The sequence below is a fragment of the Aphelocoma coerulescens genome, chromosome 4, assembly GCF_041296385.1.
Source record: "Aphelocoma coerulescens isolate FSJ_1873_10779 chromosome 4, UR_Acoe_1.0, whole genome shotgun sequence".
NCBI classification, from domain to species: domain Eukaryota; kingdom Metazoa; phylum Chordata; class Aves; order Passeriformes; family Corvidae; genus Aphelocoma; species Aphelocoma coerulescens.
The window spans coordinates 41,812,698-41,826,865 of record NC_091017.1 but is presented as its reverse complement, the minus strand read 5'-3'; the positions used below and the strand labels follow the sequence as shown (position 1 = coordinate 41,826,865).

The 14,168-nt window shown below is 37.2% G+C and overlaps 1 protein-coding gene across 9 annotated transcripts in view; it reads right to left on the bottom strand.

Moving 5' to 3' along the window:
• Positions 1-14,168, bottom strand: part of GALNTL6 (polypeptide N-acetylgalactosaminyltransferase like 6) — a 451,443-nt gene that overhangs the window by 255,503 nt on the left and 181,772 nt on the right. For all 9 annotated transcript variants that reach the window (XM_069013725.1, XM_069013734.1, XM_069013727.1 and 6 more), the window contains one exon: positions 9,994-10,132. In XM_069013725.1, coding sequence (XP_068869826.1) covers positions 9,994-10,132 — 139 coding nt within the window. The remainder of the gene's footprint in view (positions 1-9,993; positions 10,133-14,168) is intronic.

Here is a 14,168-nt window from a genome sequence, read left to right as displayed (position 1 = left end):
GTTTTTGAACAAAACAATTTTAAAGTTGTCTTCAAGGTTGCAGGGAGACTTTTAAAAGGTTAAGAGAATACCAAGAGGTTCCTTTATTCCTGAAATATTAACCTGCCTGAGGAAGAAAAAAAGATGTCCCAGAAACACCATGAAGATATCTGCAGCCAGCCCTTTTAAAATACAACTTGAGAAAAGGACTATTCATAAAAAGTGAAGATGTGAAAAGAAGTTATAATTACACTTCTTTCTTATTCACTATTATAAATGCTAAGACTATTACGATTTCATTTTGTAGGTTAGCTTACTCTACTGGGTACCAATAACAGCATCCTTTTACTTCAAGGAACAGGAGTAGTTCCTGTTTAATTCCCTGATAACTTTATATGTGGGGGGGAAAAGATGGCCTAAACATCATACGAGCTTAAGAAAAGATGCAGAACTTCCAAACCCTCCATATTTACAGCTTCACAGTTAACAGAAACATGCAGAAATACACTGCCTCTGTAGAAGAGAAAATGAAAGAATACAGGCTTCTAAAATGATGAGAAAGGAGAGCAGTGTGGGCACCATTCCAGCCACTTGACAGCACAAGCTGATTCATAAAAGCAGCAATTTGATTGACCCTGTAGATATATCAACGTTTTATGCACACTAAGGGACACCAGTAGCAATGCTGTGGTCAGTTACCAGGCTCTGTGCCTTCCAAACACATCAACCTTGAAAATTGCCCTGATAGATAATAACAGAGGAGAAGTTAAGTGTCTCACAGACATCCCATTGCTACATTTAGGAAACAAGGTAGCAGCCAACTATGGCACTTTCTGGATCATAAAAGTAGCCCACCTCTAATTTTCTCCTCTTACTGGAAGTGCCAGAGAAAGTTAAAGCAAAACAGAAAGAGATTTTCAATCTTTTTTTCCCTACTGGCTTCATCAGCTCTTGCTCTCTTAGCTAAGTTGCTTTTTCAGATCTGACCCTTTCTTTCCCTTTGTTAAAAGAAACTACAGCACACAGTGGGCTCCCAGGTACTGACAAGACCTCCATAAGCTATCAGGACAAAACATTTCCCAGTGAAATTTACATAGTAATTGTCTTAGCATGCTAAAGTATTCAATTTACAGCAACAAGCTTCAGTCACACCATGTTTCTGTTCCAATCTAGTCTTGTCAACAGAGCCTGATTAAGTAGTGATAACCAGTAATTTCTCCTGCCATTTGACAAGGCTGTGAAATTAGCTTGGGTGTGAGTTGATGGCAGGGAAAGTAATCTTTATTTTCACAGTGACTCACAGCTGGGAAGAAAGCAGGCATTACTGGGTATAGGCCTCAATAAATGTCAAAACGCTTTACTAGAACAAGTAAACCTTCTCCAAAGCATTAATGCTATTTTCACGAAAAAGAAGAAAAAAGATTAAATTGTACAGTAGAAATTGTTTGTGAAATTGCTATTAAAGGCATTATCAGCATGTCTTGGGAACTAAGAAGGCAAAATCCTGTGCTCTATGTGGACTTCCGTCAGCATGGAATTCATCAGAACTGATGGAGCTGAATTAGGTGCTTGTTGCTTTATGTCAAATTGCCTCATTTTGGCTTGTCATATACAGTCTCTTCAGCAGCACTGTGTGTCTCTGAAGAAATCAAAGCCTCACTTTGTCCTTCAAACCAAAAAGTTCCTCTAACCAAGGGAAGAGTCTAAGAATCAGATAAACCATATTGACACAAAGCATGTTTATGCCCGCAAAGTTTTGTTTCACAATACAGTGAGCTCTAAAATCATCATCACTTATGGAAAGATGTTATAAATTTTTCAAAAAAAAAATTAATATGCTTTAATAAACTTATCTACTCACTTATATGTATTAAGTCTAGGAGATTTGGGAAATAATACATGTAATCATTTTATACCATCTCAAAATTCCTCATTAGCAAGTGCACATCAGAAAGCATCCTAGTACTCTAATTATATTTTAAACCTTGCACTTTGTTACCTATGAATTCAAAAATAACAGACAGTAGAATTTATTTAATACATACTCAAACACCCTCAAACCACTTTTTTTTTTTTTCAAGAGCAGATCAGAGAAATAAAAATGTATTCAAAATTCATTCATTCAAACCTAACATGCTTATCTGATGGTCTCTCAGAAGTAAGGCAGACCACAACATGATCAATATAAAGCCTCTATTTTGAATCTAAGGTCATTTTCCTGGCGGAAGAAGAAAGAGGATCAGAATTCAGGTTTTTGTCACTTCAAAGTGCATTTTAAAGCATACTGCTTCAGGAACAAACCTGAACAAACTGTGACATTCATCTACCCTTTAACTTCTGTTTCAGAAATCCTAGTTATCTTTTTACCACTTGGCCTTATAGTCCAAGGGTATCCCACCTACATTCCCTGTATATTCTAGGAATCCTCTAGAAGCTCAGCCGGTCCTCCCAGTTTTGAATCAGTCCTCAGGTACTTCTCTCAGTTGCTGTGATCATTCAAAGACCATTGCTTCAAATAGACATCATTTCCTTCAGCATTCATGGGGACATCTCATCAGGCCTATGGAGTTACTATGTACAGTTTGCTTAAGCATAAAATAATTTTCAAAGATAGTCTTTCTGTGATCTACCTACATCTCTTCACCACTCCCTTTCACTGCAATATGTGGTCAGGCTTACACCTCTCTCAACACCACCAAGTGTATACAATAAAAGATATAACAGGCAAGATAGGTCTGACCAGGGTCTGTAATACCAAAATCACAGCTGGTAGACAAGGGAGCAAATGCTGTGAAAAAGCTGTTGGGCCTCATGAACCACATGTGCCAACAAGATCAGTAAGTTCTCATGCCTAGTACCACGTCCTGTGGCCAGCACCGCCTTCAGAAAATTGGAGCTCAAGAAGGTTACTCACAATCAAGTCAGGCAAAATAGAAGTTGCTTTTCCAATCCAGCATTGCTGCACATCTGCTATCCTTATTACACGAGGTGCAACAGCTAATTGTGCTGCCACTGAGAATGTACTGCTGGCTCAGTATGGTGTACTGAGGCTCTTCATAAAATTACTATATTAACAACATATATCATCACTTTCACCTATGAACTTCAAAGATACAAAACCCCAGAACATCTCACATTTCTCACAAATCTTAGCAAAGCTGGATGTACTTTCCAATTCTGCTATTGTATTATATGACAGTTAAAAGCTTTAATCATTGCCAAATGCTAATAGACTTGGCTATCCCAGATGTACAGAACTGGCTGGAGGGTAATTATGCTTCAGAATTCCTGTCCCCATTAAGTTTAGATTTCACAGTTATGTTTACTGCAGCTTGCTATTTTCTCAGTGGCGTGGGAGGATTTACTGGATTCTAAGTAACATGCAAGGCATCTGAACGCAGAAGAACTACTTTTCCCCATGTGTATAAACAGATTATTTCTTTTATCAAATAATTTTCAGTAAATAGAAACAGACCCATCAGGCTTGGACTCTCCTCACTGGCCTATTTAACACTGCAGCCTATTTCTCAATAAAAGGATGGAAGAGGAATCATCAATCTTCAGCCACATTTTTGCTGTTGCTGCCCTAAAAAAAAAAGAAAAAAAAAGAAAGAAAAAAAAAAAAAAGACACACAAGCACCCAGAGAGTACTTGGGAATTATTCCATGTTATTTGTTACTATCAATACATATCCTGCAGAGAAAGTGACAGCAGGCATGACAGAGACAGAAAGCTATAGGCTTTCTTGGGTATAATACATTCCTGATCCTATTTTGAGGACCTGCACTTCAAATGGGATGCCCCGAAGCAATTGCAGAGAACAATCTGGTCAGGCTTGGAAACAGGGTCATTGCCTATCATGTTTTGGACTGCATGACTTTTCACTTTCACTATATTATTCAGTAACTACCCAAAACAGTTTGAAAAGCACAGTCATTATCTCCAGCTTTTCCACTACCCACCCACTAAAAACACAACTTGAGTTTAAACAGTTGCTCTGTGTCCAGATAAAAAGCTAATACTAGTAATCAGTGGCATGAAGCAATGCAACATGTCTGTGTCTGAAGACATTTTTGATTACCCAAAATAAATGAGAACTAGAAAAAGCTTCTACTATCTTTGTTTCTTCCACCATATGACCAAAAATTCAACAGAAGAGCGATACAAACAACTAATTACTTCCATAAGACTTACTAAATATTTGTAAGTTCAGCATACAATTATTTAGTCTAATTTTTTTTTTTTTTTAGCAAGGCAGGACAACCCAAGTCTGTCTTTCAGATCACAGACTGCTGAGGGAATTAATTCAAATTTATCTTGGCGTATTGGATTAAAGACAAACTTTAAAATTTTAGTCTTATGGACAATATACATAGGCTAGATGATGACAAATGCACTGTTTTTATAAAAAGAAAGTAACTAAATACAATGCAATAACTACTTTTTAGGGGATTCAGACAGGTACTACTGCCTATGTATCTAACCATATCCCTTTCCCACGAGTCTAGTAATACTAGTGTTTTTGCAAAGTGTACTATAACATCATTATGTTTTAAGTGCAACTACTCTAAAGAAACACAAAAATGGAGTCAAACAAAAAAACATACTGCCTGGAGAAATCCCATTACATATTCACTTTAGCCTCTTTTAAAAATACAATTGAGGACAGCCACACTGCATTCAAATGCTTTGAGAGAGGCACTCAGGCATTCTCTCAGCTTCTGCTACTGAAAAGGAGAGTTTCAGATATGCAGAACCCATGGAATGAAATTTGGGTTTGTTATTAGAAAGAAATAAAACCTCATTAGTGTTCAGGACACAGAAGATTTAACAGCCCTTAGCTAAACCCTCTTATTTCTTTGATTATGAAAATGCATTTCTTCTGAGGGTTGTGAAAAATTTAATGCCTAAGAAAAATGAACATAGTTCAGACTTCTAAAAAGAAACACTGCTGGGAGTGACAACGAAGGGCCAGTCCTTCACATAGCAAGAGCAAGACCAGCAAAAAAGGATTGGAAACACTGACTCCAGCCACACAGGCTTTTAAAAACCAGAAATTACAGGAATCAGGTTGGACATTCTTGATGTACAACAAGAAGGGTAAGAACTTCATTACCAAATGAATCTATCTATGCCCAGGGAAACCTTAAAAGGATGAGATTTCTTGTGATAGATCACTCAGGCAAGCTGGGAATGATTTGCACACCTGATATAAGACTAGCCAAGTCATAGAATAGCTTGAGCTGCAAGGGATTCACAAGGATCATCAAGGCCCTGCACAGGACAGCCCCAAGAATCACAAAATTTGCCTTAGAGCATTTTTTCAAACATTTCTTGAACTCTGTCAGGTTTGGTGCTGTGACCACTTCCCTGGGGAGCCTGATCCAGTGCCTGATCACCCTCTGGGTAAAAAACACCTTTGTCTAATATCCAACCTAAACCTTCCTTGACTCAGCTTCATGCCATACCTTAGGGTCCTGTCACTGGTAACCACAGAAGAGAGATCAGTGCCTGCCCCTCCTCTTCCCCTCATGAGGAAGGCTGCGATGAGGTCTCCACTCTGTCTCCTCCAGGCTGAACAGACCAAGTGATCTCAGTCACCCCTCATCTGCCTCTAGATCCTTCATCTTCATGATACTGCTCTGGATGCTCTCCAGTAGCTTTTTATCCCTCTTATATTGTGGTGCCCAAAACTGTACACAGGACTCGAGGAGAGGCTGCACCAGCACAGAGTGGGACAAACCCCCCCCTTGTCTGGCTCTCAGTGCTGTGCTTGATGCACTCCAGGACATGGTTATCAGCAATTAATCTACAAATTTTAGATAAAAGGAGACCTGCTGTTGAAATTAAGATATACAAACATACCAAACAAAATATTTTAAACTATAAAGCTTGCAACTGTATTGGTATCAGGTACTAACTTGAATTCCTTGATTCAATAATGAAAGGCTTAAAAATGGATTGTCTAGTATACAAAAACTTAAGAGCTTGAAACAGGATAGATCACAAAATACATGTTCACTGTTCAGACTAGTGATTGCAATCCTTTCCCCAAGCCTCATTAAAATCACATTTAGAATGCTATTCAAAATGCAAGTCAGATTCATTTTTGTTTGTTTGAACAAAATAGGTATTAATAGCAGAATATTTGATAATGTGGAGAAGATAAAAATTAATTTCAACTGGTACATTCAATGTTAGAATAAGTAGCATTTCTCTTTCTACAATAGAAAATAGTACTGCCAACTTTTTCCCTAGCATTAGCAGGTTTGTTGCATTCTAAACCACAGAAAGTAGCATGAAGCAGGTAAAAAAAGAAATGAATGAAAACACCCTTCTTGTGGGTTTTGAAACATTTCTTATATTGGTAAAGAATTTATAACCCCTAAATATTAATTCCATTGCTTTCTCTGAATAGCACCCAAAACTCAATGCTGCCTTTCCCTTAGGGTGACCAGAACTCTTACTTTCACTAAATCAGTCCTGAAACCCAATAAACTGAGGTGGTAAGCCTCTTTCAGAATGTTATTTAGAATTTGGGGGGTAAAAAAAAAAAGTTGTTTTGATTGTTTCTATGTTTAAACTTAAAGACGGGTGACTGTGGGCAGAGAACAGAGAATTAGTTAATATAACTTGGCACCCACTGTGCCAAGGCTTTCACACAAGAGTGGGGCAGAAACAAGACATCAAAGACCACTCGAAAATGGAAAAAATAATCTTTGAGCACAGCTATGAGAGATGGAAAAAAGACATGGGAGACATTAGAGGGATGCAATAAAAACATATTGAGGATGCAGGAAAGGTTAAGTCAGCCTTAAAACAGAAATTAACTGTTTCATTTCTCTATGGATTTTTTTTACAGCACACACATTTTTCTGTCTCAAAAAGCAAAGAAGAATCAATCATAACACCTTGCTGAAGTGTTTTAAACATCACAGGAAAAACAAAAGAATATTATTAAAAAATTTTGAAAACCTGAATTTCTAAGAGCTCAATCATCTAAACATTTGTTTAGCTCTGCCCATCCCCCTGCCAGAAGGCGTTATTTGCAAATCCTGAGCCCAATTTCCAAAAAGACTCAGAAACAGAAAGTTTATTTGGATTAAAAAGGGAAATTTTTTTCTGCTGTCTTTGCATACTTCCCAGAAAACCAAACACTTGGAAGTGGTTCTTAAAATTTCTTGGTTTGACTTTGGAATAAAATATTTTTGAAGTTATTTTAGAGGCATGTAGAAACTACTGCAGCTGCTCTTTTGATTTAAGTAAGTTTTTTTCAAATTATAGGATTTACCACTCAGTTTTGTTGCATTTGAAGGTTTATTTTGTGAATTTTCTCTACTGATGGCAATAAAACCATTCTATTTAATTCTATAAAACACATGATAGATAGTGTTTTCAGGAAACCAGTCTTCAGCAGAGGAGGACCATTTTCCCTGTGCAAATGGCATACACTAAATAGAGACAGAGGATCAAAACTCGAAGTTTATAATACTAGTATCTCTCACAAACATGCATAAGATGGCACTTAAAAGCCTCAAAGCAGTTAGAAGCTCCACAATGCTAAACCCTTTATAATGCTCAAACCAGACCTGCCTGCTACACCATACCTGATTTATCTACTATAATGCTACTGAAGAGCACCCTTTTCTTGGAGAGAAGCTACCTAATTTTCCAGTAGTTTCTCTGAAAGCAACTTTATTATTGCCATGGTTTAGTCCCAACCTCTAGCACGGATGACATGCAAATTCATGAAGAAAATTAACTCTACCCCAGTCAAAACCAGCACAATAACGTGTGAACTACTCCACATTTCACACACACTTCTGAAGAAAGACATTTCCAAAAGTGAAGTGCAGTTTGAGGCTGGCCATATTTAACACACAGCAGCCAAGAGATGTGCTTGTTTCTAACAGTAGGTCAGAAAGCATTGTGAGATTTAATGTCTCTTGGAAGTTCAATAAATACACTTCAAGGTATAGCCATCAGAAGTATTGAGCCCAGTTTTGTCACCTTAACTGATGCACTATTTAGTAGGTAATTATAGCACAAGAACCCTTTTTTTCTCTTTACCTTTAGATGGTGATACAGTCAATTAACTAATGGGCTACTTGTGTTATGAGTGTTTAACATATGGAAGGTTAGCAGGACATGACTCAAGTCAGTTCAGCCAGGACACCACTAAAACATCCCCCATAAGAGCTTTCACTGAACGCCACAGGAACCTAGCTGAATCAGAACATGGAAGCAATGCAGGCATCTAAGGATACAAGCTTCCCAAATGAGACCTTTAGGTGCAAGCCACAAAAAGATTGTCCTGGGGAAAAGAGGGCAGAGAAAGGCTGGTGTGGCATTGACTTGTTCCTAATACGCCGCTTCTGACAACACATCACTTCTGGGGACATGCATGGAAACGTCAGGGACTGTGAGGACAGCAGCAGGTAGGAAAGAGGTTGCCAAAACACCAATTTACAAAACCACAAAGGGATGATAAACCTGACAGCTTCCTTTTGTGTTTAGTAACTGTCCTCTGCAGTTTCACTAACAGAGGAGGTTGCCTGATGAACATATTTATTATACCAACAATGTAATCTACCACAGCTTCAAAGCCATACAGCTGTACATTAAAACTCAAACTTCTTGGAAGCACTCATCATATAATTTCTGGTAATTTGGCAAAGCAGAAAGCAAAGAACTTATATAAAACACACAGCTTGTTATAACAATATCTTTTTTACTTAATTTTATGCAAACAATACTAATGTATACAAATTGAAACAGTTTTTTTCTCAAAACAATGCATTAATTAAATTAGACAATTAACAATTAAAATTAAATTAGAAACGTTTCTAACAAAAGGTTAATTCCTCCACTGTGAATTTTTTTAAACTCTTACTATGCAAACATTTGTATACTATTCATTCTTTGAAAAAGTTGCACATTTGACAGAAAAAGTAGTGTTAGTTGCCATGATATTTCTCTTCTCCCTGAATTGAGAACTTCTGTCAAGAAGTTCTGCTCTGTTCTCTAAAAACTTTTCATACCAAAATAAGTTAAGAAATGAGAAGATATCTTAACATGAAACATTGTATAATAGAGAGAATTGTATCTAAACAAAAATACAAACGGTCACAGAGATTTTTCACAAGTATATTTTCTTCACTCCTGTACCTTTCTCCCATACACTAGTTGCATACCATCCAATTAAAAGAGGGGGAAAATGCCAGGTAAGGAGACAAATCAAATCAGCTCTCTCTCCAGAGTTCAGAATGGCTCTAGAGAACAAGAGCCTGGAGCCTAGAAAGGCAAAAGTGTCCCTTTTCCTGTCACAGATAGGAAGCTTGACTCTTTGTATAAGGGAGCCAAAAATTAAAGAACATGAAAAGCAAGTTAGGTTTGCTGTATGATGATTTTTAGCTCAGCAGTTATTTTCCAGAATAACCTTTATCCCATCTCTCTGTGTTATATTAGTGCTGTTAGGAAACAATACCATCATCCAGTGTCCTCAAATTCTGCCTGTGCCTCGTGCACATTCTGTTTTTACATAATTCTAAACTGCATAAATCAGCTGAAGTATAAGCACCCTGCAACCTGCAGCTATTGGATTGTTTTAACTTTTTATGTAATAAAACAGAAGAAACATTTTGCAAACACAGCCAAAAACTGTATACAACTCTGCTCCCCAGCCCAAAGACCTGCAGCTATTAACCAAATGAGAACATGAGAAACATGTGAATGCTTTTTAGCACAATTCATTAGACAGAAATTTAATAAAAATCATTCTGTAATGAAAAGAGGCCTTCTATAGACTTAATGTGTTACTAATCAGATAAGAAGTGACATTAAAAGATAGAGCAAATGATTTAACAATGGTTGTAAATTTTCCACTTCCTATTTAAAGAAATAATTGTTTTTTTGACTGAGGGTTCATGTTTTACCTTCCTGAAAACAACTGCTTTAGAGATATACAAAGATAAAATCTTAAAAATTAAATAGTCCAGGAAACAGTTTACATACTTGGGATGGCGGATGTCCGGCAGGGATCGTTCCAGTGCTATATTGTTGCTAACAAATATGTTGAAGCCATTTTCCCTATAAGCAGAATCATCATGGTCTTCCTCTGTAAGAGGGTATGGTTTTCCATGTTCACCTTTCCCTGCAACAAAACAAAACAATTATTTGCCTCAAACTGACAGCAAAAAATGTACTATGAAAACAACAAAAAAGTTACACTGAGCTTCAATTTGTACACTGTGCCAGGAACACCTCAAAAAAACTTCTCACACTGTCTTTAGCAACACACCTGTTATTTCCAATACAAAACCAGAAAGTAGGTACAAATAACGAGGCTCAGAAGTCCCTCTGAACTCCCCCAATTCATCTAACTTTCCTCTTTCCAGACACACAATCTGGTTAAAGCCATCTTATACAGAAAAAACTCAATTATAAATTAAGCTGAGACCTTTCTCTTTCATAACAAAATTATGAACAAATGGATCAGTTCCAGCAATATGCCTTTCAATCAGTATGAGGAACCCAGTTACTGAGTTACTTTACCTTACAGCGCCCCTACCACATGCTCATGTTCTCAGACTACAACTTTAGCACTGAAGTTTAGGGCATCCAACTTTCCAGAAGAAACAGCAAGGAAACCAGACATTTTGCTCTAGGCTCCCGGAATACCCTTGCACTCCCAGGGATAAGACAGACGTACTCAGTCTTTCTAATGTCACAGCACTGTGGAGCTGTTTCAGACACTGGTCACTTTGTGTTTCCCCAAAGAAATCATCTGCTTATTCCCTGGCAAAGCACAGACTTTCTATTCCAGGTTTTTATTCCCAAGTTAATTTTTATCATCAGTCACTCAGCTTCCTTAGTACCCACCTCAGGCTACTATACCGCTACCTCTTCCAGTAAGAGAGCAGAGAACAAATAAAAACACTTCAAAGAAAATCAGAATATAAAAGCCTTCAATTCTCAACTACTTTTATTCTTCCCATTTTTGCAGAGGATCTACTCTTCAGAGTTGCAAAACCCTTCAAGCCTACTCAGGTTCTCAAGAAGATATGCTTTCCTTTACATCTCATGGATCACATTATAACCTCTCTGTCCTTCTACCTCCAGGCTCCCTCTTAAGAAAATACCTCCGTTTACCTGGGCCCTTACAGAGAAATTAATCAGCTGGATTCAATAAGTGACCAAGGGCATGTGATCCTCAGCTAATCAGGAGCAGCTACAGGAGTGGATGAAGAAGAAAGCAACCAGAAGCTGAGAGAAACATCCAGTGGTATTCTTAAAGCCCATAAGCCGCAGTCAGTGCTCTATTTCACACTGCACAAGACATTAAAAACACAGAATACACAACTAAAGGTGCTGTAGTGACTCAATTTTGGACTTTTTTCAGCTAAAATAGTATTTTTTTTTTATTCCAAAACTTGTGCATATTTAATTTCATTTAAATTCTTAATGAAAACAATTAATGTTACTTACAAGAAGGGAAAATTAATTTGTATCCTGAAACACTTTCTGTTTATGCTATTCCATTCCTAACAGGTATATTGCCATTTTTAACACCAAATGAAAGGAACACACTAACATAATGCAATACCTGAGACTAAGCTTCTATGTGAATCATTATGATTTCATGCTAATAATGGGGAGGAGCTATGATTCTAAAAAAGCAGCTAATGAGTCAAAGTACTACTCAAAATTCAATGGTACAATTGTATCAAATATGATTCATAATAAAGTAACACTAAGCTAATGTCATTCAACCCTCAAGACATAGAAATTTTAGCCCTTCTCTTTCAGCATATATCCTAAATAGACCAAAAGTAAATATTTTAACCGGTAAGAGATTTATCCAGGTAGCTGCTAACATTGTGAAAATTCTGAAGTAAATGGTTAAAAGATACTATTGCAAATAATTTTTTTTTTCTGTAAAATTTCCTGTGTATTCCAGCTATTCACCCTGTACAAAGAAAGGTGGATTCTTGCTTTGCTTTTCTTAAATTAGTCCATTTGGGTCTTCAGGAGATGAATATTTTTCCTAAAAGTAGAGTTTTCTTCATAAAGTCCCTTGCTAGAGAGACTGAAGACAAGCATTTTTAAAACCATCTCCCATTCTTTCCCACCAAATATGGAGCACTATCACTGTGCATAAGCCAAAAGCATAGATATCATGGCTGTTATCTAGAGCAACTCAGGAACGGGCAGAACTTTTTCTATCATGCTCTGTAAGGATCTGACCAAACTGCTTTTGCACTTATGCAGTACAGCTCAGCCATGAGGTGCACTAGAATGTGTGAAGCATGACTCTTTCCTAACACTTTATTAAAATACACATGTAGAGCATAAACAGAGGCTTGTGCACTTTTATAAATGTTGTGACTATTTCTCCCAGCTTTTTGTGTGCTTGCTCTCTCACCCTGCAGTTTCTCCTGATTAGCCAAGGATCATTAGCTAGGCGAGCCATCTATCAGATCCAGCTGGAAGCAGTTTGCTAATTTCTCTAAAAGAGCTCAGGTAAAAAGAGACCATTCCTTATGAATGACCTTGGAAGGAGAGAAATACAGAGGTCAGAAGATAAGTGTTAAAACAAATTAAGTAAGACTTTTGGGTGATCATTAGACTTGAAGGATTCCCTTTGTAGAGAAAAGTGTCATGTATGAGTCTTGTCAGCATTAAAAAAACATCCTAAGCACAGAAAACTCTCCTGTCACTGATTTACCTTCCTACGTGTCAGACAGTAATTTCTATTACAGCACAATGGTTTGGAGGTGGACCTAAACGCCAGGATAAAAAGGGGAAACTTCACAATGCAGCAAGAGTAAAGTTCTGGTGCAAAGGACCATGATTAAATATAATTTCCCATTACTGGCTACAGAAGACTGCTTTAAATTTATTGATAGACAGATATAAGCCCTCTTATACTGTCTCTTCTGTCTGAAGGCAAAATAACAATACAGAAAGTGTAACACGGCTATAAAGTACTGTAGGAACTGAGAGTAAAAAAGCCCAATGGTGAATTTTTTGGCCTCTTTACATCTAAAAGGGGACTCAACCAAATGTGATGGATAAAATCAATCCAGCACTAAGACTTGATACTAACTCTCTGAGGCTGGTTTACAATTGCAGTAAAAATAACCTCATGAACTAAGGACAATCAGAAGTTTTAGTCCAGGATTTTGATTTTTCAAGGAAGGGAGAAACCCAATAATACAAGAACGACACATATATTCAACCTGGGCCCAAAAATCCCATCAGAATGCTCCACTGCATGGGAAGCCTTACAGCACTGTTTCATTCACACAGTGCTGTCTTACCTTTGTGATTACAGAATTATTAGTCTGATTTTTATCTCAGTAATCAATGTAAGCAAGAATGAAAATATGCTAGGTTTTCCTCTTAAGGCACTATGATGGTTTTGGAGTTAACATCCCTGAAGTGCTTAGTACTATGTTATTGTAAGGGTTTTCATACACCATCTTAAAATGCTTCTCCATAGATATGCAGATAAATAAAAGGTTAAGTAAGATATTAGAGACATCAAGATAAAGTACTGGCTTGGCCAAGTAAGACTTTTTTAGCCCTACTCAGGGATGTTCCGGTCTCCTAGGAAACCATACACTGTATAACACATCCTAAAGATTTTCAGTTCTATGCTTGACAACTTGTGATATCTGATAGTTCAAGGACACCTCAGTTAAGCATCTTCTGCTTATATATTATGCAGGTACAGTAGAAGAAGAAGAAGAAGCCCTCTTGTTCAACAGATGGTACAAAGGGAAGATGATTAAGGTGAAACAAGAAAATAAAAAACCATCTGTAAACCCAGTACGAAAGTCAAATTGCAGAATAATGGCTCTGGATCAGCCACATTGGTATAGTTGCCAGGTACTATAATTATCAAGAGAACAGGGATATTGCTATTAAAACAGATCAACTGTAAATCAATTTGAATAAGCAACAGAAGAGGAGTTCTGCACTACTTCCATATGCAATGGATAGGGGAGCTTGCTTAAAATTATAAACAACAAAACACACTGCAACAGGTTCTCATTTCAGGGTGCTTTGGGTTTTCTTTTGGAGTTTTGCTTTTTTAATTCAGATTAACATTCTTTATAACTCAATAGGCATGGTAAAAAAGATTGGCTTTGCCATGTAAGTTCAAGAAGTTAAGCAATTGCTTG